The 27,972-nt window shown below is 44.0% G+C and overlaps 1 protein-coding gene across 1 annotated transcript; it reads right to left on the bottom strand.

Annotated features, from left to right (window-relative positions):
* Positions 1–8,796: 8,796 nt before the first annotated feature.
* LOC306928806 (extracellular calcium-sensing receptor-like) lies at positions 8,797–26,828 on the bottom strand (the record flags this gene model as incomplete). The annotated part of the gene is made up of 10 exons (XM_079509077.1): positions 8,797–9,707; positions 9,788–9,911; positions 9,996–10,223; positions 11,757–12,032; positions 12,136–12,267; positions 15,069–15,290; positions 19,625–19,813; positions 23,539–23,620; positions 25,325–25,461; positions 26,748–26,828. The coding sequence occupies 10 exons, from the start codon at positions 26,826–26,828 to the stop codon at positions 8,797–8,799; spliced, it is 2,382 nt and encodes a 793-aa protein (XP_079365203.1).
* Positions 26,829–27,972: the final 1,144 nt, after the last annotated feature.

Below are 27,972 nucleotides of genomic sequence, written 5' to 3'. Positions count from 1 at the left end.
CCATCCCCCTCTCTTCCTTTTGTCTATAAGCAAATGGTTCTTTCATCTTTGTGAGCTTGTATTCCTGTCTGCATCCTGTCTCCTAAAACCCTTTGCATCCTGTCTCTGAAACCCTTCTCTCGGGGTCCACCTTGTGGGTGGGACTAACTGTGTATATAAACTGTACCTCTGGATTGTGACACATGCCTGCCTTGAGACCAGTGTGTGCTGCAGCATCCGTGTATTTCCTGTGCACGTTAAATAAACCATCATCAAGCTTGCCTCATGATTCCTCACGCGTTTAGTGTGTACAAAACTGCCACATCAATTTGCATCATAACAACCACCATACCAGAATGCACCCAGATATACTCTAGCACAATGTGTAGTGTACTATGGGTGTCCTGGTCTCTGTCCAGAGTGGAGAATCTGAATCCACTGTGATAGCTTAGAGAGTCACCTGTGTGGAGTGGGTTCAAAAGGGAAAGTAAGTAGCCTACAGTACAACAATGAGCAACCTCATCATCATCATCATCATCATCATCATCCGATCTACAATGTTCGAGACACACAATGGTCACTTGGCCATGGTCAACCGTAATTTAACTTGGAATAATAGACGTTTTGAGATTATGACGGGCAGGCGGGCTGGCTTCTTTGTGCCGCTTTTTCGCGGTGAGCACCTTCACTTCTCACACGTTTGCACTGGCCAAATGGACACTTTTTTTGATTGGCATTGCACTGATAATGATTATATTTTGTTTTTTATGACGAGATACGGTCTACATCGACATGTTGTGAGCTTGTAGATCGGCTATTTGAACTATTTTAAACGGTTTTTCAAAATAGTAAAACATGGAAAATAGGTTTAGGGATAAGGAGTAAGGTGGCACAAGATGTAGGCCTTCGTGCACTGAATGTAATAGACAATTTCATGTATCACTTTGTCACATTGTCACACATTGTCACCACACGTGTGCTTATTGCCTCCACAGTAAACTGTGAGGGTGCATGAGTGGACCCTTATGGGTCCATTTCTCATTCAAGAGCTTTCTTACCTTTATTTGTAGTTGTTACGTCCCCACCAAAGAGGTCCAGGTGTTATTTTGTGCAAGAGTGCATTATTGGCTATTTCCCCTACCATAAGCCCTCAATGGGGGTTGGGTTTTTGTGCTAATTCGCTTATTTCCATCGAAATAAGTAGTAAAGTGTGCCGTTTGAGATACTATTTACATTATGAAGAGAGGATATATACAACAAAAATTTGTTTTTTGAGCGATGGAAATAAACGAATTAGTACAACACCACATAGCCCCATTCAATGCAATGAATTATGATTATGATGAATTCCTGTACTGTTCTTTGTCTATATAGAAGTGTCTATTTGTACGTCTCTAAATGTTTTGATGAATTGAACATGGTGGACCCTGTTGTAAACAAGTGTAATGCTTAATTGGGTCGTCCACTCACAGTTAACAGCCTTTGTATTGAGTTTGTGCTTGAAATGTACTGTAATTCTGCAAACTGTTAATACAATTTTCAATCAATCAATCAATGTAATTCATTGAGGGCTTATGGTAGGTGACATAGCCAATAATGCGCTTTTGCACAAAATAACACCTGGACCTCTTTGGTGGGGACGTAACAACTACAAATAAAGGTAAGAAAGCCTTCTAGTATGGAATTCTCCTTTAAATGAACACTCGTCATGATTATGTGGTGAAGGATTCAAGTTAGTTACTGTAGGCTAGGTCTCTGAAACTCACCTGCTCCTCCATCTTTGAAGCCGCCGACGTGCAGCATGTACCCGCTGTCCTTGGAGTCGATGTGAAACAAGGTGTACAGAGCAAATGCCCTGTTGTTGATCCCGCTGAAGTCCTCCATGTCCACTCTCAGCTCGTATCTTCTCCGTACAGTCAGATAGAAGAGGTTCTCCAGCCCTGCCGTTCACACAAGGACATATACTTCATCGCCAGACAGTGCTGATCGCAGTAAATGGCATCAACCGACGCGGTTGTATGACGGAGCATAAATTAGGCATTAGGCATACGAGTCATGCAACTATATGTTTGTTCATAGACAATATCACACCTTAGGAAGCTGTCACACTTTCTGCCAGATACAGTGTTTGTGTCTATAAAACATTTAATGTCAATGTAGTGTATGACCACATCGCTGATTCTATTGTTAGCACATTCCTTACTGTATTTCTCACCTAGCCAGTATTCTCCATCAGCGCTGCCAAAACCTCTCTTATAATCATCCCACGGTCTGTAGAACAACACTTTGCCATCCAGCCGTCTTTGAAAAACCTTAGTAGTAAGGTAAAGGGGGACCGCATGTAATTCCGACGGAGCATTAGTCCCATGCGCTGCTCCCGTGCTTGCGGTTATGGTTAGGTTAGGGTTTGAGGTGGGTTGTCGTTTGTCGGACCAATGACTAGTCTGAACTACGTACTGCACCCCTGTCTGTCTGTCTGTCTGTCTGTCTGTCTGTCTGTCCGTCCGTCCGTCCGTCCGTCCGTCCGTCCGTCCGTCTGTGTCGCTCTTTCTCTCTTTCCATTTTTCACTTCTTCCTCTTTGTGTTTTTAACGCACCCCTCACCATCCTTATGTCTAACCAATGACTAGTCTAAACTAAGTATGTACGCCCAGACGGACGGACGGACGGTTATTATTACTTCATGAATTATTATTGTTGAGCTTAATCACAATAGGGGCATGCTTAAGAAGTTATATAATATCAGTACATTTTAACCTGTTCCAAACACCAAATCAAATGGGAATAAGAACCAAATCCTTCAAGTCACCTTTACATAAATATCTCAACAAGACCTGAGAAAGCTGGAACCAAGTCAACTTGGGTGCCACTCATGGATATGATTTCACTCTCACACTCATTTCACATCTTCAATGTAACCTAATATTAATGATATGCCATTCATGAAAGAGATAAGTCCTATATAATCGTATTAAACAGTGATAAAACGACTATCCAATCCAACTATTAGAAATCAAGACTGCACGGAGATTATTCACAGAAAGTTGACTATTATGATGACTATTGATGACTATTATTGCTGCATGTCTAATACAATCAGATTATAGTATATCACGCTGCTTTTATTACGGCAAGTCTTTTTAATCATGGTTGAGACTATCTGACGTGACGATAAAAGAGAAGCAGCTAAGAGGCAAATTAAATGTATTACGTGAAAACAGTGAAGAGATTCAAAGTTAAAGTTAACGTTACACTACTAGGATTTGAAGAAGAAAGCAAAAGCATACAAGGATACAACGTGAGTGCTGGTATTCATTTCTACACACTACTAGGATTAACACGTAGGCCAAGTCTAAATATATATTTACCTCTTGACACACAAGGTCTTTCTTAGTTTGTGTAGTTTACGTACGGCGCTGAAATAAGGCTTGGACATAGACTGTAAGGGCTTGAAGGGAGACTCTATTTTGCAGAGCTTGGGGGCTTGGGGGGCGTGATTTTGGTACTGAGTGAGTGACTGCCCCCCTGGATCCACCCCCGCTCGAGTCAAAATAAAAACCCACGAAGAAGAAGTCCCGCCTCTGTGTCTGGGCCAGCCAATGGCAGCAGCTGGGCCAGCTGCCCAAACGGATCTAGAAAGATGGCGACTGACAGGCTTCATCTTACGTCAATATCAGATCCGGAGAACGCTTTGTCCATATTTTTTTTTACAGTCTATGGGTATAACATAATGCTTAAAAAAACAAAAGGGGTTCCCACCCAGAATGGGTTAACAAAGCATGTCAACATAAATGAGCATATATAAAACAGGCAGATAAAATGTAAATAATTAATTGAGAGAATCCAAGCATCACTTTCAGTCAGTAATCTAGAATCAGGATAATTATTGTTGTGAATAATAATAATAATAATAAATTGTGAGAACTTTGTAGGAGCCAAGTTAATGATTGGTTCTTTTGTTCCAAATTTGGTCCAATGTTATCTGAGATGTGAGTGTTGCCAGAACCAAATTTTACAAAGGTCATTCAAAAGTACATACCGTAATTTCCGGACTATAAGCCGCTGCTTTTTTCCCATGCTTTGAACCCTGCGGCCTATACAACGGTCTATGGATTTTTACAGCTAACTGCCACTAGGGGACCTTCTAAATCTATCTATGGCCACCTGCGACTTATAGTCCAGTGCGGCTTGTATATGTACACATTTGTTTTTTTCCCTAAATTTAGCTGGTGCGGCTTATATTCAGGTGCGCTTTATATTACGGTAGTAAAAAGTACAGACCTTGAGCTGGATCCACCAGCCAACACAACACACCAGGAGGCCCTCTGAGGCGCCAGCTCCAACCTCCTCCTCACACAAATCAATTGTCTCCATTGGCTGTGAGGTGGAGGCACCACCGATGCCAGCTCCAACGGCAGTTTCCCTCTGACCAGTTCCAGCTGCACTGGACTTAAAAAGAATGAAGTGAGGAGTCAGTGCGAGTTAGTAAAAATGGAAGCATACGAGTTGGTAAAGAAATAAAAAGTTTTGCATTACCTAGAACAGACATCAACATGACCCCGTATCTGTGTAAAGGGAAATTCCTCTCCACAGATTTCACAGGACATGAGGGGTCCAGCGTCACTCCCGCTGGTACTGGTTTCCTATGGATGACGGAAATAGCATTTACTCGACATGAACAAACTGGACATAGTTAAGGACATGCAACATAGAAAATTAAAACCAAACAAAATTAAAAATTACACTTTCACTCAAGCTCCTCTGAATGTATGTATGTACATCGTTGCTTGATTGATCAAGAGCGATCCTTCAGGTCCCTGTGATCCGGTGTTAGGCGCTGAGTCTCTGAGGATTCTCCATCACTTGGGGAGAGCACACCTGTGTAGGGGTGGACCAGAGACAACTTTGGCATGACCCGTCTTGCTAGTGGCATTTAAGCCCGCCACAGGGGGAACTGCCCATAGATCCGAAGTCCCGTTGGTCCGAACATGCACTGCTCCCGTGCTTGCGGTTATGTTTAGGTTAGGATTAGAGATAGGGATAGTAATTCGGAACAAGGAACCTTCTGACTAACGACACGGCACCGCCACAGGGCGTAGGTCCCGTCTCACTGCTTCGGAGAGCCCTGGGGCTGGTGTTATTTTTTTAGTTTTTCTTTATGGCAGTGCCTTTATTGAAAAATAAGGTGCATGACTTTACAGAGTCCAATTTCATCAAATGGTGGTCCGTGGCTCAAATGAGTCTGAGAGGCCAAATGTCATCAAATGGTGGTCCGTGGCTCAAATGCTGCACAGACTTGGCAAGCTGCCAGGCACCCAGTAACATTTCTTGAAATTTTGTTTCTAGTTATTATTATATATGCATAGTTTCATTTTATAGATATTCCACTGTTACGTTCTTAGCTTACGTATGATTCATGATGACTATTTTTGATGTATATGATGTAGCCTATTACCATGTTTTTGTTCTTGCTTACTGTAAATCACTCTGGATTAAGAGTGTCTTCAAAATGCCTAAATTGTAAATTGTTGTGTATGTCATACGACTCCGATACCCGATACCCCGAACGGTATGGACTAGTTATATCTGTTAGCAATATATAACACTTGGTGGCGGGCTTGTGACAGTGCTGGGCGTGTATTTATTTTAGAGGGTCACACAGGTGCAGTCACAGTGATCAGAACACCATGGGGAATGGGAGCACATGCGTTCTTACCAGCAGACAGAGACAGACATACAGGAGAAGAGAGAATTGCTACACAATTACATGCTACAGTATGTTCATTTCAACTGCTCAACTGTATTCAATAAAATGACTGAACGACTGGACATCCATATGTTATGTTTCTGCATGTACTGCGTGTCCTATGCAGGAGTCCCACCATGCCTGCATGTGAAAGTGACGAGCAAAAGGAGACAATTGGAACTGGAAGGAGAACATTTGCCGTTGCATATTCAATCAATCAATCCTTGAAGGAACTCTGAGCTAATAATAATCCTGACTCCCTAGGTGTCACCCTTTCCATGTTTTCAAGTAATGTCTACTTTGATTTAAATAAAACTTGCAAATCAAAGTCGGTAGGCAAAGGGTTTGGTGTTGAGTAAAAAGGACTTGACGGATTTATCACATGACCATATTGTAAAAAAGAAACAAAGTTCTACTTCTATTTTCTATTCCACACTTAAACAGACAGCTGAACTTGCACGGTGCACTGTAGAGATACTTGGGAATGTGCAAGCATCGGAGCGGGTATCTTTGTTGTGCAGTCAGTCAGTGAGTGTTGAGGTGATTTGGTAGCCTGGTGGTAAACCCCACCCCCTTGAAGTTGTTTTCATTTATTTCCTTAAGTTGGAAATAATATTATATATAGGTAGGCTATAGCAGGGGTTCTCAACCTTTTTGGCTGGGGACCCCCGGAAATGCTTTGGCCATGTCTCGCGACCCCCGCCCTGCCCCCCTCCCCACCACCAATACAAACTGACTGCAAAAATAACCTTAATAATCGAGAAAATGTATCATAAATTAATACTGAAAACAGATAAGGAAAGTTTATGCATGCACCACGTAAAAATATTTTTAAATTATTATTTGGGGACCCCCCAAAATAATTTGGCGACCCCCCGAGGGGTCGCGACCCACGGGTTGAGAACCCCTGGGCTATAGGACAAAAGTAACTTTTTTTTTTATTGGTTTTTTTTTTGGCTTTCGCCTTTATTTTATATTTTTTATGGGAGGGAGAGACAGTAGGCTGACAGGAAACTGGTACTCTGGTAGCAAACTTAATCTTCTGCCAACAAGGTTATCTGCATCCATCCATCCATCCATCTTCCACCGCTTATCCGTAGTCGGGTCGCGGGGGCAACAGCTCCACCAGAGTGCTCCAGACTTCCCTCTCCAGAGCAACATTAGTGACTTCCTCCTGGGGGATCCCGAGACGTTCCAAGGCCAGTGAGTCGATGCGTTTCCTCCAACTGCGCCTTGGTCTGCCCCGGGGTATCCTACCAGTGGGACGTGCGTCGAGGACCTCCCTAGGGAGACGCCCGAGAGGCATCCTAACCAGATGCCAAGGTTATCAGCAATCAAATATATTTGTAAGTTACTAAGTCTTGTCACTTTAACACTAGCATGCCTGATTTAAAATCTCTACTAGTAAGACGGCTAACGGTCGGGCTGACCGTGTTTTTCGTGTGATTTGATTGGCCATTATCTCCCCCACTCGTCTAATGATTTTCACACCAGCCTGCACCCGTTGACGGCTTGCCATTGTCTTCTAAATGTTACATTCCAACTAATTCAAGGCAGCAGTTTCAACTGACAGGACAACTCAAGTTATTTTTTCTTTTTAATTTCAGTTTACCAAACTATAATTATAGTGACGATGTGAGCGCTATATATTCAGGTTTATAGCAGCACGGTTTATATATACACCATAGGATAGAATAAGTCATGTGACGCATCGCCGCCACAAATAGTGCTACAGCGTTATCTAAAATGCACTTCCGCATACCTCACCGGCAGTTACTTGGATCCATGAACATATTCTCTCCCTCTCTCTGCGGGGAGAGAGAAAAAAAAGAGAGACGTGATGCATGAAAATCAGTTCCACGGCAAGCATTCTCGCTCCAAGGAAAGGAAATGTCGGTCGGGTCAAACAGACCATGCTATAAACTTTATTATTAAACAACATTTAGTCTATTCTGTGAGACAGTACATTCGTAATGTAAGTTTGCCTACATGTTGCAGTTGGAATGCAAATTACACATTAGCTTGAACAATGCCCGTCTCCAGCCAGGAGGGAGGTGTGAACAGCACTGCTTGCGGGGGAGAAAGGGTCTAAGAGCGGTCCCACGGACCGAAAAAGAGCAGACTCAGTAGTAGAATTATGTCTAAAATCATATTTCCAAAACGTTTCAGATGAAAAAAAAAAACAGAGATGGTTTGAATCGAACATTTAGAAAAAGTCATGCAAGGGGAACTTTCTCAGGACTTCATGGGCAAAGAAAATCCACTTCAAAATTTCAAAATCGGTCAGCCAGACCGCTCCGACTTGCTAGTGTTAAGTGCTAAACAGAATGTGCATGTCTTGCGCGACGTAGTTGCGTAAGCACGTAAGATGTTTTGTGGATACTGGTGTTGGTGCCGGTGGCAACGAATAATATATACTACTATACTACTATTACTCAATACTTTCTATTGATTATTATAATGTGTTTCATTATTTGTAATAAAAGTGTCCTTTATCTTTTGCTGAATATTTTATGCTTAGCTTTTGCTATTTCATTCCTCTGGCTGCCATACACATGTGTGGCGTCGGGTTGCTTAATGGCATGTCTATGTAATTACTGATGTATTAACTGATTGGCACTCATGTGCCTCTGACTTGCTAATTATCTCATTTCAAAGCTGTGTTTCTTGTTGCTATATAATGAGTGTGTTTGGTGGTTCTTTATCAGGGCAACCAGTTAATGGTCGAAACATGTTGGCAGCCGCCTTTTTAATTTGATAGAGGCTTTCCTCCTCTTTTTAACTTGTGTTGCCTGGATTGGCTCTTTTTTTATCTATGCCTTGATCCCGTTTTGGTCTGTGTGAGCACCTTTTATCATCATTACTTTTTGACATCTCCGTTGAGCACCTGGTTAGTTCCTCTTTTCCTAATATATACTACTGTTTGATAAATCATGCACAGCAAAGACAACTCACTGTCAGCTCATTCTATTTGTAAGAACGTTATATGTCCTCTAACATAGACATCTAGAGCAATATTCATATATATTTATTATTTTAAAATACAGACAGCAAAAATATTGTCATTGTTGTCTACATCTTGGTGCCTCGGCCCATGATTGACTTCTTAGTGTTTTTCTCAGGTTTCAAAAGGATTATATAACACTTTGGTCCAAACAGTGCCACCAAAAGTCCAAAACTAGATGCTAAAATAGCAAATACCTCCACTACATCTGCATATTTGCCTGGAGAGCTGATATATGCTGGGATGAAGGCTATCCACACGGCACAGAAGATCAACATGCTGAAAGTGATTAACTTGGCTTCATTGAAGTTGTCTGGAAGATTCCTTGCCATGAATGCTAGTAGGAAGCTTATTAGTGCCAGTAAACCAATATAACCTAACAACACCGCAAAACCAACTGTTGACCCCACAGCACACTCATATACTATCTTATCACTGTGGTATTGTGTATTTTTATGAGGAGTTGGAGAGGCAGACACAAGCCAGGCTGTGCAGATTGTCACCTGGATACAAGTAAGAAACAGAACGGTTCCCCTCTGCTGCATAGCACCAAAATACTTCATGATGTCTGCACCCCCAGGCTTGGAGGCCTTGAACACGGCCAACACCACCACAGTCTTTACCAGGATACAGGAAACAGACAGCACAAAGCTAATCCCAAATACAGCATGCCTCAGTTGACAAGTCCAGAGTCTTGGACGTCCAATGAACAGAAGTGAGCACAAGAAACATAGTTTAAGTGACAACAAGAGAAGGAAGCTGAGTTCTGAGTTGTTGGCGCGTACCATGGGTGTGCTTCGATGATAGATAAAGATTCCCAGGACAATGGCACAGATAACTGTGCCAAACAATGAGATGATTGTCAAGGAGATTCCCAGGGCCTCATGGTAGGAGAGGAACTCTATCCTTTTAGGGACACAGTGGTCACGCTGGGGACTGGACCAGAAGTCCTCTGGACAACTGGTGCACTCTGTAGAGTCTAACAAACAGGAGAAGATTAAAGGGACAGACAAGGATCGTATCTAAAGATAATCACATATATACATAATGTAAACATACCAGTCTCGTTGCTGATTTCACCCTCAGAACAAGCAATGCAGTCAAAGCAGCAGACAGGTTGTCCTTTCCTTCTGGCCAGACGGGTTCCAGGGGAACAGCTCTCACTGCACACAGACTGAGGTGGCTATACAGGAAATTAATTAATCTCAGTCCAAACTAAATTACAATCACATCATGAGTATTAGCTATTTTAAAAATCCAAAGTGACCTGTGTGGATTCAAAGCTCCAGAAGATTGTGTCTTCATCAAGGATGAGTTCTTCACCTGCAGAGGATGACTTCTTAAACATGCCTACATTGTGAACCTTTGTGCTTCCATCAGGGAGCCACACCCAGTTCATGACATCATAGATTGGTAAAGCATCACCATTCGCATCAAAAGATACTTGATCACCAAATGCTGTTGTAAAGTTGATCTTTTCCAGGTAATACACAAGCTAGAAATAGTGATCAGCAACATTTTTAACAAAAGGGTAACATATAGAATTTAAACAATAGTATCTTTGACATAAACAGTTTTGGTATATACACACTTAAGACTATTTACAACACAATATAAACAATGTATTTAGACTTCTGTGTTTACTAATATTGTTCCAAGTCTATGAGTTAGACTTTAATATAGTATCACCCCTCACTTCACACGGGTATGATCTTATCGTATGGTGGGGGGCTCAGAGGGCTGTATGTATGGTGGGGGGCTCATAGGGCTGTATGTATGGTGGGGGGCTCATAGGGCTGTATGTATGGTGGGGGGCTCAGAGGGCTGTATGTATGGTGGGGGGCTCAGAGGGCTGTATGTATGGTGGGGGGCTCAGAGGGCTGTATGTATGGTGGGGGGCTCAGAGGGCTGTATGTATGGTGGGGGGCTCAGAGGGCTGTATGTATGGTGGGGGGCTCAGAGGGCTGTATGTATGGTGGGGGGCTCAGAGGGCTGTATGTATGGTGGGGGGCTCAGAGGGCTGTATGTATGGTGGGGGGCTCAGAAGGAAAGTAGGCTTTGTACTCCACAATGCCGTCTTGTATTGGTCAGTAGTGAAAGTGTTGTTTTTATTTTTGCAGCAGTCGACTGGCTTGTTGAGCGTTAAGGAGAAGTCCTTAAAAGGATCCCTGGCTAATAAGACACATATGCCTTAAAACATTATACTTGCCCTCTACAACTAAAATAAAAATAATAAAAATAGCTTAAATATTGTATTTTTTTTCATGCATAGAGAATCTTTCACTCAATAGGAGCTGCTGCTGTCGCAAGTTGATTATGTCATATGTCCATACATGTGGTCTACAGCCCTATGGAATGTATGGAGTGCATAGCTAATAAAAAACATGCTTCCTAAGGATAATATGAGCATCAAAGCAATATTTGAAATACTTTTTATTGGCATGTGCATTCCATATATTCCATAGGGGTGGAACCACGTATGGACATATTAAATCATCAACTTGCGACAGGAGCAGTTCCTATTGAGTGAAATATTCTCTATTTATGAAAGAAATAAAATATTTAAAGTGTTTTTAATTTTAGTTATAGAGGGCAAGTATAATGTTTTAAGGCAAATTTGACATATTAGCCAGGGTTCCTTTTAACTGATTCAGAACCAGATCCATATACTGTATTGGGAGATACTTGTATAGATAACTGTGTGACACTGATGCTGGTGAGTTCTGTGTTTCTGATGTGGCACAACGTTACGTGGCATGAGTCACGTGGCGCAACGTTATGTGATCTGACAGACCACCATGCATTTGCCTATTTAATTGCCAATTACTAGCATAATAATAATTCAATTCACACGACGGGTGTTATATTCGTTATACTCGTTACCACTAACTAGTTACATTTGTAACTCATTACCCCTAAAATTTAGTTTTTTCATGCTTTTCCAATGCAATTGACATTAATTGCATTCTGAACTAAAATCCAACTTGAAGCATGTACTCTGTGAATTCAATTTATATAGGCTACACACCTGCCATGGTTGTATTGTCTGCAAATTGGTACAGCTGTGCCCAGTGAAAGGCCCTGTTCCTGGCACACACTGCAACATGTCATGGAGGGCATGGGCCAGAGCATACACAGCCTTGTACACACAATACTCTTCCCTGAGGTTAGACATATCCAAAAGGGTACTTTCTGCTGTTTCCAAGTCCTCTTGTCCAGTACACACACTTCCACCAGCATCCACCCACTCTGAAGGAAGGGGTGCAAACTTACACTGAAATGTGTCCTCCCAAAACTGTTTCACCTGAAGAAACACAATGAAGACTTAAGCATAAATACACTTGTGAATGACAGCAGACATCAGTTTGAAAATGCAACTTGAATACTAATCTAAGCCAAAGACGCACTATGGTCTTTCCATGGTTGTTGCCGGGGTCATTGGGATGTATTTTTAACAAGAAGTCCTTGAGTCCTGGCATATCTCCATGACGGAAGGCAATACCCAGGGTGCCTCTCAGGTATGGCATGTAGCGAGGAGTCTGGAATATAGGATCTGTTGTCCATGCCTCACTTGTTATCCATTGCAGATCTGTCACATTCTGCCTTACCACCTGTTGATTGTAAAGATGTATCTATTGTACATTTAAAGGCAAATGACCACGGCTAAAACATTGTTCTAACAACTATGAAGATTAGTCAGCTAAGCAACAGTTAGTCATGTTAGTTAGATGTCAGTTAGTACTGAGGCACATACACAATTGTTGGTCATTTAAATTGATGACCCTAGGAAAGTGATTACATTGCATCGCACTAGTTAACCCTAATTGCAGCCGCTCTATTGTTCAACTTTTTTATATATATTTTAAATAAATCAGTGCTTAACCCAAAAATCAGTGCCTACACTTAACCCATTTAGGCCTGAGGCCGATTCTAAAAACGCCTCTAAATCCTGACCTAAGTTTTCTGAAAAACTTAAAATATTTATATAGAACCCCAAAATGGGTTCCCGGCCTGACGTTCGATACAGTGTATCGAAATCACCAGCCGACTCGCGATATTTCATTGCATGCGCGGCCGTCCGTTTATTCACCCCGGAACGTTTCTCACAGGACGAGTTTCAGCCTGTCAGTGTCGGACATTATATGCCGGGCACAACCCAGCTTGTAGCTCTGCTCAATGCGTTGCTATCATCAGAGCAGACAACAACAACACACCCAAATTCACCCAAAGGAAGAAGCCGTTTATATCGCTGTTTATATAGTGTTAGTCCCGAGTCCCGACTCCAAGTATAGGAAACATGACTGTGAACCATGGCTAGTATAGGAGTTACCAGCTAGCGCCCCTCAAAAACAACTAGAGGCAAAAACAAAAGCTAGTGGCTAGCGCCCAGCCGCCCCTCAAAAACAATGTTTTATTGCTTAATCTTTTGTAGTTTGTAGTATTCATTGATTCACTGGCATAACTTTGAAAAAATAATTCTCACTGTTATATTGAATATTGATATGCGATTAAAATGTGATTAATCGAGATTAATTAATTATAAGGCCTCTAATTAGATTAACATGTCCCATCCCTATTATTTACTTTTTATTTTATTTAGTTACTAAGAGTAGAGCTTGACAATAATGTCATTTATCTCATCTTAAAGAAACATCTCAAAATGATGTGAGGACATAAAACCCAAAGTGTATATTGTTGATGCTATTCTCATTCTCATTTGTTATTAGTCAAATAAAAGTTACTTATTGCAGAGAAACAAGTGTTTTTAATTATATAGCCAATGCTGAAAAAAGGAGGTTTTTAAAAAATAGATTGAAAAAAATCAAATCGAACATCGTATCGAATCGAATCGTGAGCTTCAAATCGAAAATTTTATTGAATCGTGGATTAGGCGAATCGTGACAGCCCTACACATTATGCATCTTGCTATCTGCGTTTGATAGAGGCAATTGAATAGTTATTATTTTGGACATAGCTGGTGGTGCATGTGTTAGACACACCAACAGTCATGAGTCCGACACCCTACCCAAAACCCTAATCTAACCCTATATACACGCGGAAGCCACGGGTGATTTGTAACCAGCAACGCATGTCGGGAGCGATGGTGTTGTCGGACATACAGACATATGCACCCCATATGAAACGATGTATTCACTTCATTGTAACTAATTTCAAATGACTTCTAATTATACAGGTTGTTTCGAGGAAGCAATCTGATTGATTGGTTGAAACAGCTTCTAGCCATTCCTTAATCCATTCTGGACGGGAACCCCTTTTGGTGTTAAAAAGCATTGTGTCATGCTTTAGCTTTTGAAAAATAGCAGATCTACAGTACAAGCTCATAGTGCGGCACTGAGTGTCGCGCTACGAGCTTGTAGATCTGATATTTTTGAAAAATCGTGAAAATGTGTCGTTCAGAGCAAACGTTTTTAACTCAAATCTTTGCTTGTGGGGGACCAGAAGCTGGAACAACATATTTCCAGATGGGGGTCGGCGGCCAATTACATATATTTTTGGAGGAGAAAATGTTTGAGAACCACTGACCTAGAAAACTGTCAGGATTTAGAAGGCATTTGTAGAATCGTCCTCAGGTCTAAATGACCAGTGCAAAGGAACACCTACTCAAAACAAAGATTTCAGCTGTGATTTTCTCCCAGAGCGCAGCAGACTCGGTGGCTAGGCTAGCTAGTTTCTTGGGACATCTGTGGTCGTAGTGACATGTCATTAAAAAAGTTTTAAGGTTAACTGTTAACACATTTATTGCCCAGGGTTATTTAATCCATTAATAAAATGTGCCCAGCGATATATATAAACACGGAGCACTTTTACCGACGGACCGGATGTTGTTCCGGATGTGGCTGTAGCAGCTAAGTGTAGCCAAAACACTCTAGAGGCGATCGACAACAATGGGAGGTAAGATTAAATCTAACGCGACTAGCGACTGGACAGCTGGACACATAACCTTTTTTTTATAATTAGGCGGGATGATTTAGATCGCAAGTTATTAACGTTTTAAGATTTTCGTTGTCATCGGCTAAACAGGGGGGGAATGTCTCACAGCGCTCCTAGGCTGTAGAGCGATGCGACCGGTTTTGATATCACTAATTTGACGGAGATTAATCAATCTCCGTCTCGGGCACATGACCGTACTAAGTACCATGACGGACATCTATGTCATGGGCCCTTAAACTGTAATGCACGCCTGCGGTGCCGTAGGAACTCTCGAGTGTCACCCTTGAGTGTAATTTCGCTTACTTATGCATCCCTAAATGAACATGGATCATAACCCAACCTCCTCTATGAGATCAACCATATAGCTCCCATATACAAATGAAATGACCACACGGGCCGTGGAGTCCTTCATCACAGCGACAATCCTCTGAAGTTCCTCCGGGTCGTGGTCCCAGGGCAGAGCCTTGATGTACGCCAAACACCCCGAGCCAGACTGGGTCAGCGCAGACTGGAAGGATCTGGCATTATTGCGGCCATAGGCGTCATCGGTAAACAGCAGTCCTACCCAGGTCCACCAAAACCGTCTCATAATCTGGAGCATAGATTCCACCTGATTGAATAGAGAATGTCATTCATTCATTCAAGTTTTATTTATTCTCAAAATTACACGGAGTAATTAAACTCATTTTCAGTGTTGTCGAGTAATACAATATCATATAAAAAACATCACAATACATCAGAAGATCAGGAAAAGGAAAACAAACGGTATGAATTACATAGGTTACAAATAGAAGCTAAGACAAATGTCAAAACAATCTAAAAACAGTTACATATTGTGGGGATCTGTATGCTCACCAAGGTTTTAAAACGACTCAGGGGTACCAATGTGGTCAATTTTAATGTAGTTTGCAGGTCATTCCATGTATTAGGGCCACAGAAGCTAAAACCAGATCTACCAAGTTCAGAGTTAACTTTTGGTACCTTGAGGTACCTTGAAGCAGTGTGGTAGGGTAGGGATGAGTGTTCACAGTAGGTTTAGTAGAGGGCCCTAGGAGGGGTCCACGTGCACTTATTTAATGTTCATCCATGGGACCTTTAAAATAAGGATTTTGATGAGACAGTCTTTCAGTCAGAGACTGTGGCATGCAACATGTTTGAGGTGGCCAAAAAATGCATGTATGTATAATGTATGTATGTATGTATGTATGTATGTATGTATGTATGTATGTATGTATGTATGTATGTATGTACGTATGTACGTATGCACGTATGCACGTATGTATGTATGTGTATGTATTTAAAAGGGGGGCTTTTTGTAAAATCCCAGCCTACAATACCTTCATATATTAAAAATCCAAAGTAAGGTTACCAGTGAAAGGCAACATGCCTATTCACTGGGGACTATGCAAGGCAGAGGCTGCTTCATGGCATGCTGTTGTTTCATGGAGGAGGAGGAAAGGGGACAACAAGAAGAAGAACCTCGATTGCAACAAAAGTTGGCTACTGTAAGTCCTACCATAAAAAATACACAATACTGTACTGTACTGTCCTTGCGGTCATGTTTCCATTTAGACCCTATGCAATCAATTCATAGACACGACATGAACAATAACACAATTCAATATAATCAATCAATATAAAAAAATCACACCCGTGTGAACTGAGTGGTGTAAGGTTTTATATAGCATGATCAGCTGTGGTCTGACGTAATGTCTGACGTAATGAAATCACACCCGGGTGAACTGGGTGACCGTAGCAACCATGCTCATTTTTTTTTGCACAGACTAACAAAGCCAGTTGTAGGAGTGGTTTACACCACTCAACAATAATTTCTGACGTAATGAAATCACACCCGGGTGAACTGGGTGACCGTAGCAACCATGCTCATTTTTTTTGCACTAACAAGGCCAGTTGTAGGAGTGTAATGAAATCACACCCGGGTGAACAGGGTGGCCGAACGGATAGCGGCGCGGTCTAGATACCGGAAGGTTCCCAGTTCGAACCAGCCGTCCGACACGTTAAAATTACCACCGCTGAAATGCCCTTGAACAAGGCATCAACCACTACGATGAAATGTGTTCTATGAGCAGGGCCTGGCTGGAAACAAGTTCTTGAGCTTAGCCCAGATACCCTGGGTAAATATAGATTTCATTTCATTTCATTTCATTTCAACATAGCAACCATGCTCATTTTTTCTGCACAACAAAGCCAGTTGTAGGAGTGGTTTACACCACTCAAAAAATATATGCAGGAAAAACACTGTAAATACAAGGAGGTGAAAATGGAAGGGAGGTGATAATGTCCTCTCCCTTTACTATATGCATGTGCTGTGGTGATTATGATGATGATGATGATGATGATGATGATGATGATGATGTGACTGTTTACACTTCAGTGTAGACACTAGACACTGCATTATGTGTGTTTACATGTTGTGATCGTAGATTTAGTCATAGTCTTTTGAATAAATGTTCATTTATTTCTAGTCACATTTTAGTCACCTGAAATGTTTTAGTGTTGGTCTAGTTTTAGTCGACTAAATATCATACGATTTTAGTAGATTAAATCTACAGTTGATTTAGTCGACTGAAATGTATTTTGGTGGGCGTTGATGGTGTCGTAATGGCTGATTCTAGACTTGCTCACATAACATGTCGCAGTGTGATGCGTTGTGAGCTTGTAGATGCTATTTGCTTGCATGCTGAGATCTATATCGACCTCACTCTGACCGTCACTACGGTCATAACAACGAATGATGCCCTCATCTTCCTCTTCTCGAGACCAATATATCAAAAATGTCATGCCCACATGACCCGGGGAGGCGGTCTCACCGTATAAGTTATGCCCGGTGAGGGCGGCTCCGCCTCTTTGCCTCTCTCGCCTCATGAGACCTGTACGGTAGGTGAATGGTATCGTATCTGTTGAGATATATATATATACTGTTAATGCGGACTGCTTGGTTTTCGCTAGTAGTCTTTTCCACACTCACTGCTTTGGTAACCCGTACACTTCGGTGCAGGCGCCTTGCGTCCCTGTGGGTTGCAGTGTTGTGTGACTTTATAGCCTACTGTGATTGTTTGCTAAAGCTAAACACGTTGTTGTTGTATATACTTGTGTTGTTTGGCCTACAGGGTTTTTCCCTTCAGTTAGGCTGCCTTAAGAGTTCCGTTTGTTGCGGAACGGCCGGGATACGGCTACTTATTTTTGTGTTATTGTTTGTACCCATTGTTGTGCTGTCCGCAGCTGCGGGGGTTAAGTGGAGGCTCCATCCAAGTTGGTGGTAGTCCTGTCAATTCCGCGTGGGTTCGCATGCGATGTAGTTATCCACACTAGTATTTCTAGTAGAGTCACAAAGTGATATTTTTCTTTAACGTGTCCTCCCTCCATACCGAGTGTGTTGTGAGTAGGTGAGAAGAAGCTGTTTGCTTCAGTCACGTGAGTTCCCTCAGACCGCTGTGCGCAGCAGGTGGGATTTGTTTTTGTTACTGTAACTATTCTGCTATTCCCTCTCATACGTTCGCGTATAGTGAGTAGACGTTTTGATTAACATTGTTATTATTTTGTGCATAGGCCTACTGCTATTTACTACCCCTGGTGCTATTCTGTCCGCAGCTGGCAGGGTTTCTTTTTGTTGCGTTAATTATTCCCTCTCATACGTGCGCGTATAGTGAGTAGACGTTTTGATTAACATTGTTATTATTTTGTGCATAGGCCTACTGCTATTTACTACCTCTGGTGCTACGCTGTCCGCAGCTGGCAGGGTTTATTTTTGTTGCGTTAATTATTCCCTCTCATACGTGCGCGTATAGTGAATAGACGTTTTTGGTTAATATTCTTATAAAGTGTTGCATACGGATATCTGCTACCCTGGTGCTACGCTGTCCGCAGCTGGCAGGGTTGTTTTTGTTATGCTAATTATTCCCTCTCATACGTTCGCGTATAGTGAGTGGATGTTTTTGATTAATACTGTTATACATTTGTGCATACTGCTATTCGCTATCCCTGGTGCTACGCTGTCCGCAGCTGGCAGGGTTGTTTTTGTTATGCTAATCCCCTCTCATACGTTTATGTGTAGTGAGTGGGTGTTTTGAGTTTCGCATATTATTACCCCTGTTACCACACTGTTCGCAGCGGGTTGGGGTTTGCGTTTTTCGGTTCCCTCAAGTACGTGCGCGTACGGTGAGTAGGGTTGTTTTCCTTGTATATTGCGGCCCCTGATACTGCTGTTCGCAGCTGGTGGGGTTCCTGCATATCCCTCGGGTGCGTTCGCGTACTGTGAGTAGGGCGGTAATTGAGCTACTATGGCTTCCTACGTCTGCTGCTGTTGTCAGGCAGCCATGAACCCCCGTGATGGCCACCGGGAATGTCCGAGTGCTCCCATTCGGGCTGTCATTGTCTCCGAGGGTGTTCACAAGGGTAGTGGCGGCCGCTCTGTACCCTCTTCAGCTTTCAGGCATGAAGGTCCTCCCTTATCTCGACGACTGGCTGATCGTCGCACCGTCTCGCAGCCAGGTTGCGGCAGACACAGAGCAGGTGTTGTCTCATGTCCGGTCCTTGGGTTTCCGAGTGAACGTAAAGAAAAGCAACCTCGAACCCAGGCAACAGACAGGGTTTCTCGGCCTGTGTCTCAATGCAGTGACCATGGTGGTCTCTCTGTCCCCGGAGAGGGTTCTACGGATCCAAACACTCCTGCGCCACTTCCGTCTCGGCACGCGTGTCGAGATGGTTCTCGTCCAGCGGCTGTTGGGGATGATCGCATCCGCCACAGCAGTCGTCCCACTCGGCCTGCTCAGGGCCAGACCTCTCCAGAGGTGGCTGAATTCATTCGACCTCGATCCCAAGCGGGACCGGCATGTGAAGCTGGTGGTGACAAGGCCTTGCCTTCACGCTCTACGGCCGTGGAGGGACTGCACGATGCTGACACGAGGGGTCCCGATTCGGGACCTTCCGTTCAGGAGGACTGTGGTGACGACGGATGCCTCCCAGACCGGCTGGGGAGCCGTATGGGAAGGCAGGACAGCGAGAGGTCAGTGGGCGCTTCCTTGGACGTCCGAACACATCAATGTGTTGGAGCTGAGGGCTGTTCACCTCGGCCTCAGGAATCTCCTCCACTTTATCCGCGACAAGCATGTCCTGGTGAGGTCAGACAACACTTCAGCGGTCTATCATATAAATCACCAGGTGGGCACGAAGTCACTTCGTTGCCTACAGGTGGCTCAGGAACTGTTGTGGTGGGCCGCGCCTTGCTTGGCCTCCCTCAGGGCAATCTATGTGCCGGGAGTAGTGAACACGGCAGCAGACCTTCTGTCCAGGTCCGGCCCCCTCTCCGGCGAGTGGAGACTTCACCCACAGGTGATCTCGCAGATATGGACCCGCTTCGGCCGGGCCCGAGCAGACCTGTTCGCCTCTCGAGAGAAGGCTCACTGCGAGCTATGGTTCTCCCTGACGGGCCAGGGGGGCCCCTTGGGCCTGGATGCTGTCAGGAGAGTGGCCGGACGGCTTGATGTACGCTTTCCCTCCACTGCCCCTGATTCCTCAGGTGTTGCATCGGGTGAGGCTGGGTTGCTACAGGATTCTGTTGATTGCACCCCGATGGCCAGGGAGACATTGGTTTCCAGACCTCCTTCAGCTGGTTCAGGGGTCTCCAGGCAGAGGGTCAGATTTGGCACCCCAAGCCGATGACTCTGCAGCTCTGTGCCTGGCCTCTTCTGAGCCCCTCCCTCAAGGGCTAGATGAGGCCGTCCTTGACACAATGCGTAATGCCAGGGCGCCTTCCACCCGGGCCAATTACGACCACAAGTGGAAGTGCTTCTCTGCCTGGTGTGCTGCCCAGCAGGCGAATCCTGTCACCTGCAACGTATCCCTGGTTTTACGTTTTCTCCAGTCCCTCTTGGATGCTGGCAGAGCAGCCAGCACCATCAGGGTGTATTCCGCCGCTATTTCCCTCCGGCATGAGGAGGTTGATGGGCTACCAGTTGGTAGGCATAGTTTTGTCACTCAGTTCATGGCTGGTGTCAAGCGGCTACGCCCCGGACGGGCCTTGAGGGCCCCTGCTTGGGATCTCCCTCTGGTACTGCGGTCCTTGATGGTAGCCCCGTATGAGCCGATGGATCAGTCCGATCTGAAATCCCTCTCTCGTAAGACGGCACTTCTTTTGGCGCTTTCCTCTGCCAAACGCGTCGGTGAGCTGCAGGCCTTGTCAGTCAGCCAAGACTGCATGAGGTGGAAACCCAACCCGGCATTTCTGCCCAAGGTAATTACTCCGCAATCGGTGAACCGGGTGCTGGAAATTACGGCATTGCGTTCTGCTCTGGGCCCCCAGGAAACTGTGGAGGGCCTTTCTACATTGTGTCCAGTCCGAGCACTTCGTGCTTATGTGGATCGCACACAGGCCATACGAGGCACAGGCACGCAGCTGTTTGTCTGCTATGGGGGCAAGAGGTTGGGGCTTCCCTTGTCCAAGCAATGGCTGTCGCATTGGCTTGTGGACACAATCTCGGCGGCCTATGTTGATCTAGGCCAGCCGGTCCCTGAGAATGTGGTGGCCCACTCCACAAGGGGGGTGGCCACTAAGTGGAGTGTCCATGGAGGACATTTGTGCAGCGGCTTCATGGACTGTGCCTTGCACATTTGCGAGGTTCTACAGACTGAACGTGGAATCCCAGCTATCGCTGGGTTCCACCGTCCTGCTTGCAGCTGCCCAGCGAGATGGTGATGGGGCTGAGTACCCTGTTCCTCGCGACCCGGTTGGTATAAGTCATCCGTTGTTATGACCGTAGTGACGGTCAGAGTGAGGTCGATATAGATCGTAAGTTATGGCTATAACTATGGATCTATGAGACCGAACGATGACCGTCACTATCTCCTGTCGCTCGGAACGTTATGAGGCGTTCGAGGCTGGAGGCGGAGCCGCCCTCACCGGGCATAACTTATACGGTGAGACCGCCTCCCCGGGTCATGTGGGCATGACATTTTTGATATATTGGTCTCGAGAAGAGGAAGATGAGGGCATCATTCGTTGTTATGACCGTAGTGACGGTCATCGTTCAGTCTCATAGATCCATAATTATAGCCGTAACTTACGACATGTGCTCACGAAGAACACAAATAAAAGGTTGACATGACATGCATGAGTCTGTTTATTGCTCGGCCGTTTGGTAACAAACAAAGCTGTATCGAACTATCGATGAATACAGAACGGAAGATGGGGAAAAACTCACTTTTTTTGGATTATAGACAGTAGAGATTCTATTCTATTGTTTGAGGTATGCAGTGCCAATATAGCTCTAGAATTTATCCTTCTACCCTAATGGACAGGGGGTACACAAGCACATGGCCGTTTATCCGTGCTCCTTCTCCTACCAAACCACACTGTTAGCACACATCTCTCCATACAAAAATCTGCACGCCACCCGAATCCAGCTGCACTACATTGCATCCACACAACTGTCATATTTACTGTACAAATATTACTTTTGTCAGACACTGTTATTGCGCAACATTTCGCTGTGATGCAAATTACATCACAACTTCCTCATTCACCGGAACCTCCCCTTTTCACTGCACACGCACGTGCGCAGTTGCGCACACACATACACAGGTACAGTACAGCACAGTATGGTAAGGCACAGCACAGTACAGCACAGTATGGAACTGTACAGTAGCGTACAGTATTGTACAGTACCGTATAGTACAGTATGGCACAGTTCAGTATGATACAGTACGATCCAGTATGCTACAATATGGTACAGTACGGTACATTATGGTACGTAACCATACAGTACAGTACAGTACAGTACAGTACAGTACAGTACAGTACAGTACAGCAGAGTACAGTGCAGTGCAGCACAGTACACTGGAGTACACTGGCGTACAGTACAGTACAGTACAGTACAGTACAGTACAGTACAGTACAGTACAGTACAGTACAGTACAGTACAGTACAGTCTTGCTGGGACCAAGCTGAATTCAACGATCAATAAGTATAGAACGAAAAATGGGATACATCTTTTTCACACACACACACACGCACACACACACACACACACACACACACAGTACAGTTGTCCCGCATAGCTATGTAAAGTGGCCTCATACGCTAAAGTGGTCTCGTTTTTACAATATGAGGAAATTCAAATTATCAGACTAGATAAATAATAATAAGGGGGCTGTGTGTGGACCCCTCCTACGACCTGTACTAGTACTGTTCAATTATTCAACAAATGGAACAGGAGCGCACACTACTGAGGAGGTGCTGACCACGAGAGATTAACTGTTTCAAAGAATGGAGGTAGCACTATATCAGCGTTTACCAACGTTTCGACAGAGTAAAAGCTTTTCTTCACCCTGAAGAACACAGTATAAATTCCACTCACTAAAGCAGGGGTCTTCAACGTTTTTCAGACCAGCTGAGACTGAGAGAGAGAGAGAGATGACCCCCATATTATTGTAGGTATACAATTGTGTTGCAGATTCAACTTTTTCATAGATTTCAAAGACAGCACTGTCATGTTGGATTCATGTTGTTAATGTGAATTTCCAGTCACTTAACCACTTACATTGTCAATAGTTAGTATACTTGCCTGTTGCTTTCACGCTGTACAAACCTCTTTGCCGAAAATAGCCGTGTGTGCTATTTTTGGCTAAGGTTCTCCTCAGAATAGGGATCCTAGGGTTAATAGATGGTTACCTAGATGGTTAATGTAAAAAAGTTCCTATCACACAATATTTGGCGGGCCCCCTGCAGTAACTCTGAGGACCCTCTAGGGGTCCCGGACCCCCTGTCTGCACTAGAGAAATGTTTTTGTCAAGTTTGTCAAGTCAATGTGCTACTTGATACCAACACATCTATTGTTCACCTGGTAGGCATCGCTTGGGACTGTTCTAAAGAAGGAAGGGAACTGATTCCAGTCACTCAGACAGGAGCAGGTGGCATAGTAACTGACCTGAAAGACACACAATTAAGCTGTTCAGTTATACATTGCGTTTGACAAATGTCTCCTGCAAGCAGGAGCACAGAGCAGATTGGGGAGAAATCCCTCTCCTCATTCACAAGGTCGTCCTCACTCCTCCTCTGTGCCTCCCGGATCAAAAATACACTTTGATATATAAAAGTACAATATACTTTGGGATTTCAAAAACATTTGCAAACTATAAACTCACTGTGTGACGGTTACACACCGGCATTCCGAAGCCCGCTATTCCGATGCACTGCCATTCTGTCTCGCTCATTACTAACCCTATCCCTATCCCTAACACTATCCCGGGCCTAACCCTAACCCTTGGAATGGTGATGTGTCACTGTCGGAATGCCACTCTGTCACCACACTGTGAGCTTGTGGATCTGTACAAAAATATAATAATAATAAACTGTCTGTGTGTCTGTTTGTCTGTGTGTGTGTGTCACGCTGTAACACCACGGGCCCGCCACCAGAGGGCGCAGCTGTATCACACACAAAAACACACACACACACACACACACACACACTTAACTTAACTTAAAAAAAAACGTAAAGAAAACTTAAAACAAAAAAAACACACACGCACGCACGCACACACATACACACACACTAAAAAAATAACTTAACTTAAAAAAAATCTAAGATAACTTAAAAAAACCTTAAAAAAGTACGTAATTTATTCTAATTGTTGTTATTGCAATTTACGAGCTGCGTTCGCTTCCCGCGTCCGCGCATCTTACTTGTAATAATAAGCATCATCATTGTCTTAGTGTTAACCTTAGCCTAACAGGGCTATACGTTTTACTAAGAGACGGACAATATTCCTGTGGGGTAGTCATCTCCCTTTTCATTCTCTCCCTGAAGCACCTGGATGCATGGGCAGCTAAAAGCCAAAATGTCCATGTAACCTCATTATGTATGAATCACAGTGTATAAATCAAAATTAATATAAAAATAAATAGTTTACTCCCCGACCCCATTTCGCTCACATGCACGCACGCACGCACACACGCACGCACTCACACACATGTATATATATATATATATATATATATATATACACACTACAGTAGGGCCGTAGGGCCATAGGGATCCTACTCTAAGGTCCAGGTGATTCAAACCTCTAACACTTGAAAGAACATTTTCAAGCTTAAAAAATCTATAGACATTGCACATGTAATAATTCTAAATAAACCTAATCAAATCAAAATGTAATTAAATATATATTCAATATTAATTGGTTGATGGTAAATGTGGGTCCAAGTGTAAGAAACTTACCATTGGCACTCTGTACAAACCTAATATACTGGAGATGGCAATGGAATTAGCTGAGGAATCAGCACCCACAACTCCCAGCACTGGAGGAGACCCAACGCAGCTCTCATCCAGTTGAACCCGCTCCTCTCTGCCACTGACCAATGATAGTGTTGAACGGAATGCAACTCCAACTGAGTGACATGTATCATAGATACTATAGCCCAAAGTCACATTGGGCAGTAGGCTGACATCTCTGTTGATCTCAGTAATTGCAAAAGCCATGATCTGGGCCCATCTGAACCTTTGCGTGTCAAAACTAACACACAACATGCCCACTGTAACCTTGCATATTTATCGGTGTGGAAATATACATCAACTAATCCAGGTTCCCTTTTGTCTTGCTTGCTATTGTATTTGAGATACTCACCCGTAACAAGTGGGGTCTTGTCGCTTGGAGATGAAAGACAGCTCGGGGAACGCAGAGTAGAGGTGGATATGAAATAAGCCGCCCAGAATAAAGTCCCCGTCCTTGGCAATTCGGTTGAGATTAAACTGTGCCTGTAACTGACAAGAGGAATTTAAGGACGACAAAGTAGAGAACGAAGAGAACAATATCAAGGTTAAATACAGGCATGGAAGCAAGTGTGTGTCTAGAGAAGCCCCCATGACTGTCCTCTGTTTATCGCCCTCTCCCAAGTTGTTTGTCCAGACTCCACTTGCTATGTTTTATGCACAGTGCTGTGCCATCTCCCCTGTGCCAACTCATGCAATTATGTCATCTTTCACAGCACCCATCGGGGCAGAGGGCACGGCATAACACAACAAAGCATCGTCACTAGTATATTTTAATTTATTTAACAGCGCTACATTGTCAAAGCTGAAGTTCATTGTATTATGGATTTTAGAAAATAATAATAATTTGAATATTAATCTATCTAAAAATGCACCAAGTCTCTGTCTATATATGTCTGTGTGTGTGTGTGTGTGTGTGTGTGTAATCCACGTAACTAGAGAACCGTTAGCCCCACCGACTTCAAATTTGACACGCTTTCCACACCACGGCAGGGCGTGCAGTGCCTGGTGTCGAGTCGGTCGGACCCACGGTTGTCCAGAACCGCCCCAAAAAAGCCTCTGCCCGGGCTCTGGACCAGGCCCCTGCCCAGTGTCCATATATGGAGCTGGCCTGTTCTGACCTCACAACACGTACTCCATATAAGCTGGCTGCAAATAACTCCATATATGGGCATACAAGGGAGACATAATATATGGATGGGACATTCATTTCCGACTTGCATCGTTCCAAGTAGGCCAGTGCCCAACGGGCACCGCTGTAGAGGCCCCACGGGCACCGTTCTAGTAAAAAAATAAAATCATAATAATAATAATAATAATGAGGCCAGCGTTTAAAGGCGTAGTGAAATAAAAAATACGTTTTTCACACTTTTAGACCATATCCGTGGTCATCATGTGGGCATACCTAACAATGGATGCCAAAAAAATGGGCAAATTCTCATTTTTGTGTGTTTTTATATCAAAAGTATTTTTTAATTACTTCCTGAAAACGTGCTGCGTGACGACGTGTAGACATACACATTGTGATTGACCGGTGACTAATCAATCTTCAACTACTAGGCAGGTTGTCTGTTGAATAATGAATTAGCTAGCTTGGTATTTACCTCCATTCATTCCCCTGCAACCATGAATAAGCCACACTGTGTTTTGGGTTGTTCCTCATCAAACACCCTTTTCTCTTTCCCCAAAACTCTGTGGTTACGTGCTCGCTGGCTGGAATTTATCCATTTTTCGGGTGGCATTTTTGAGAGGTCCAGGTTGTGCGCCCGACATTTTACGGAGGACAGTTTCCGCAACTTCATGCAGGTCAGCATGGGTTTCGTAGCTCCCTCCGGGTTGCGCTTGCAGTTACATGCCATCCCGACTGTGTTCAAGGTTGGAGCCTCACCGGAGTCAACTCCGCGTTTGAGAGCCAAGTACCTTGGCAAACTTACAAATATATTTCGTCTTACTACTTACTAGGCTACATGCAAATGCAATACAGTCGTCAAGTTGCACTGTTTGTGACGTTACCAATTCAAGAGCTACACGGAGCATTATGGCGATGTCAACTGTAGTGTGTGTGTGTGTGTGTGTGTGCGTGTGTGTGCTGCGTTTTATGAAAGGCGCAGCGGTGGTAATCGGTGGTACAAATCTAAAACCGACAAGCCCCCATCCTTTTCACTAATGCAAAAACCCATCAGAGTGTATTCAAGACATGAAACTTATCAATACCTAGGGCATAAATTTAATGTTGCAGGTGACTGGGAAGAGCAAGTCAGAGAACTGTATAATGACTACTCTGTCAGACTGGACTTGATCGAGAATTGGCACTCGCCAAAATTCAACATCTATTCTCGAATATCCATTTGCCACAGAACACCCTTACAGAACTGAATAACAAGGCAGTGCGCTTGGTGAGGGGCCGGTTCTGTCTCAATACTCACTCCACCCGTGCCATACTGTTTCAGCCCATCAGAGATGGTGGTCTGGGTGTACCGAATATTGAATGGGTTTACACCGCCACCAGAACCAGTCACCTTATAAATATGCTCAACAGCGACGACCCCACGGTCAGGGAAATGGCTCGCGAGTCACTCATTCAACACATGCAGCGACGTAAAGTACCACCCGCGCTGGAGAATGAGACGCAGTTCCTTGGATTCAAGACTAAGGCGAATGGTAAATCGGACATTAAAGCCGCTGGATTCGGTGTGCGGTCCGACTGGATGGATCTTAATGATCTATGCCAGCGATCAGGATTACAGTTAAAATGGGTGGCGCCTGATTCAAAAACTGCTGCGCTCAACAACAGCATCATCATAGGTCCGTGTGTCCGTGCATGTGCGACCTACGAGCAGGACGGTACACACCATGAACTGTCAATCAAATCCGTGACCGCAAGATCCACCATTCTAGGAATGAAGCGATCAGAAAGTGCACAACACTGGACCAGTCTGAGGCTGCAGGGAAAACTGGCTCTTCTTCCCTTTGCAAACCACTCATTATCACACTCTGTACTGT

Source organism: Electrona antarctica (assembly GCF_951216825.1).
Source record: "Electrona antarctica genome assembly, chromosome: 8".
Taxonomy (NCBI): Eukaryota; Metazoa; Chordata; class Actinopteri; order Myctophiformes; family Myctophidae; genus Electrona; species Electrona antarctica.
The sequence above is the reverse complement of the archived record's forward strand: the minus strand, read 5'-3'. Positions and strand labels throughout refer to the sequence as shown.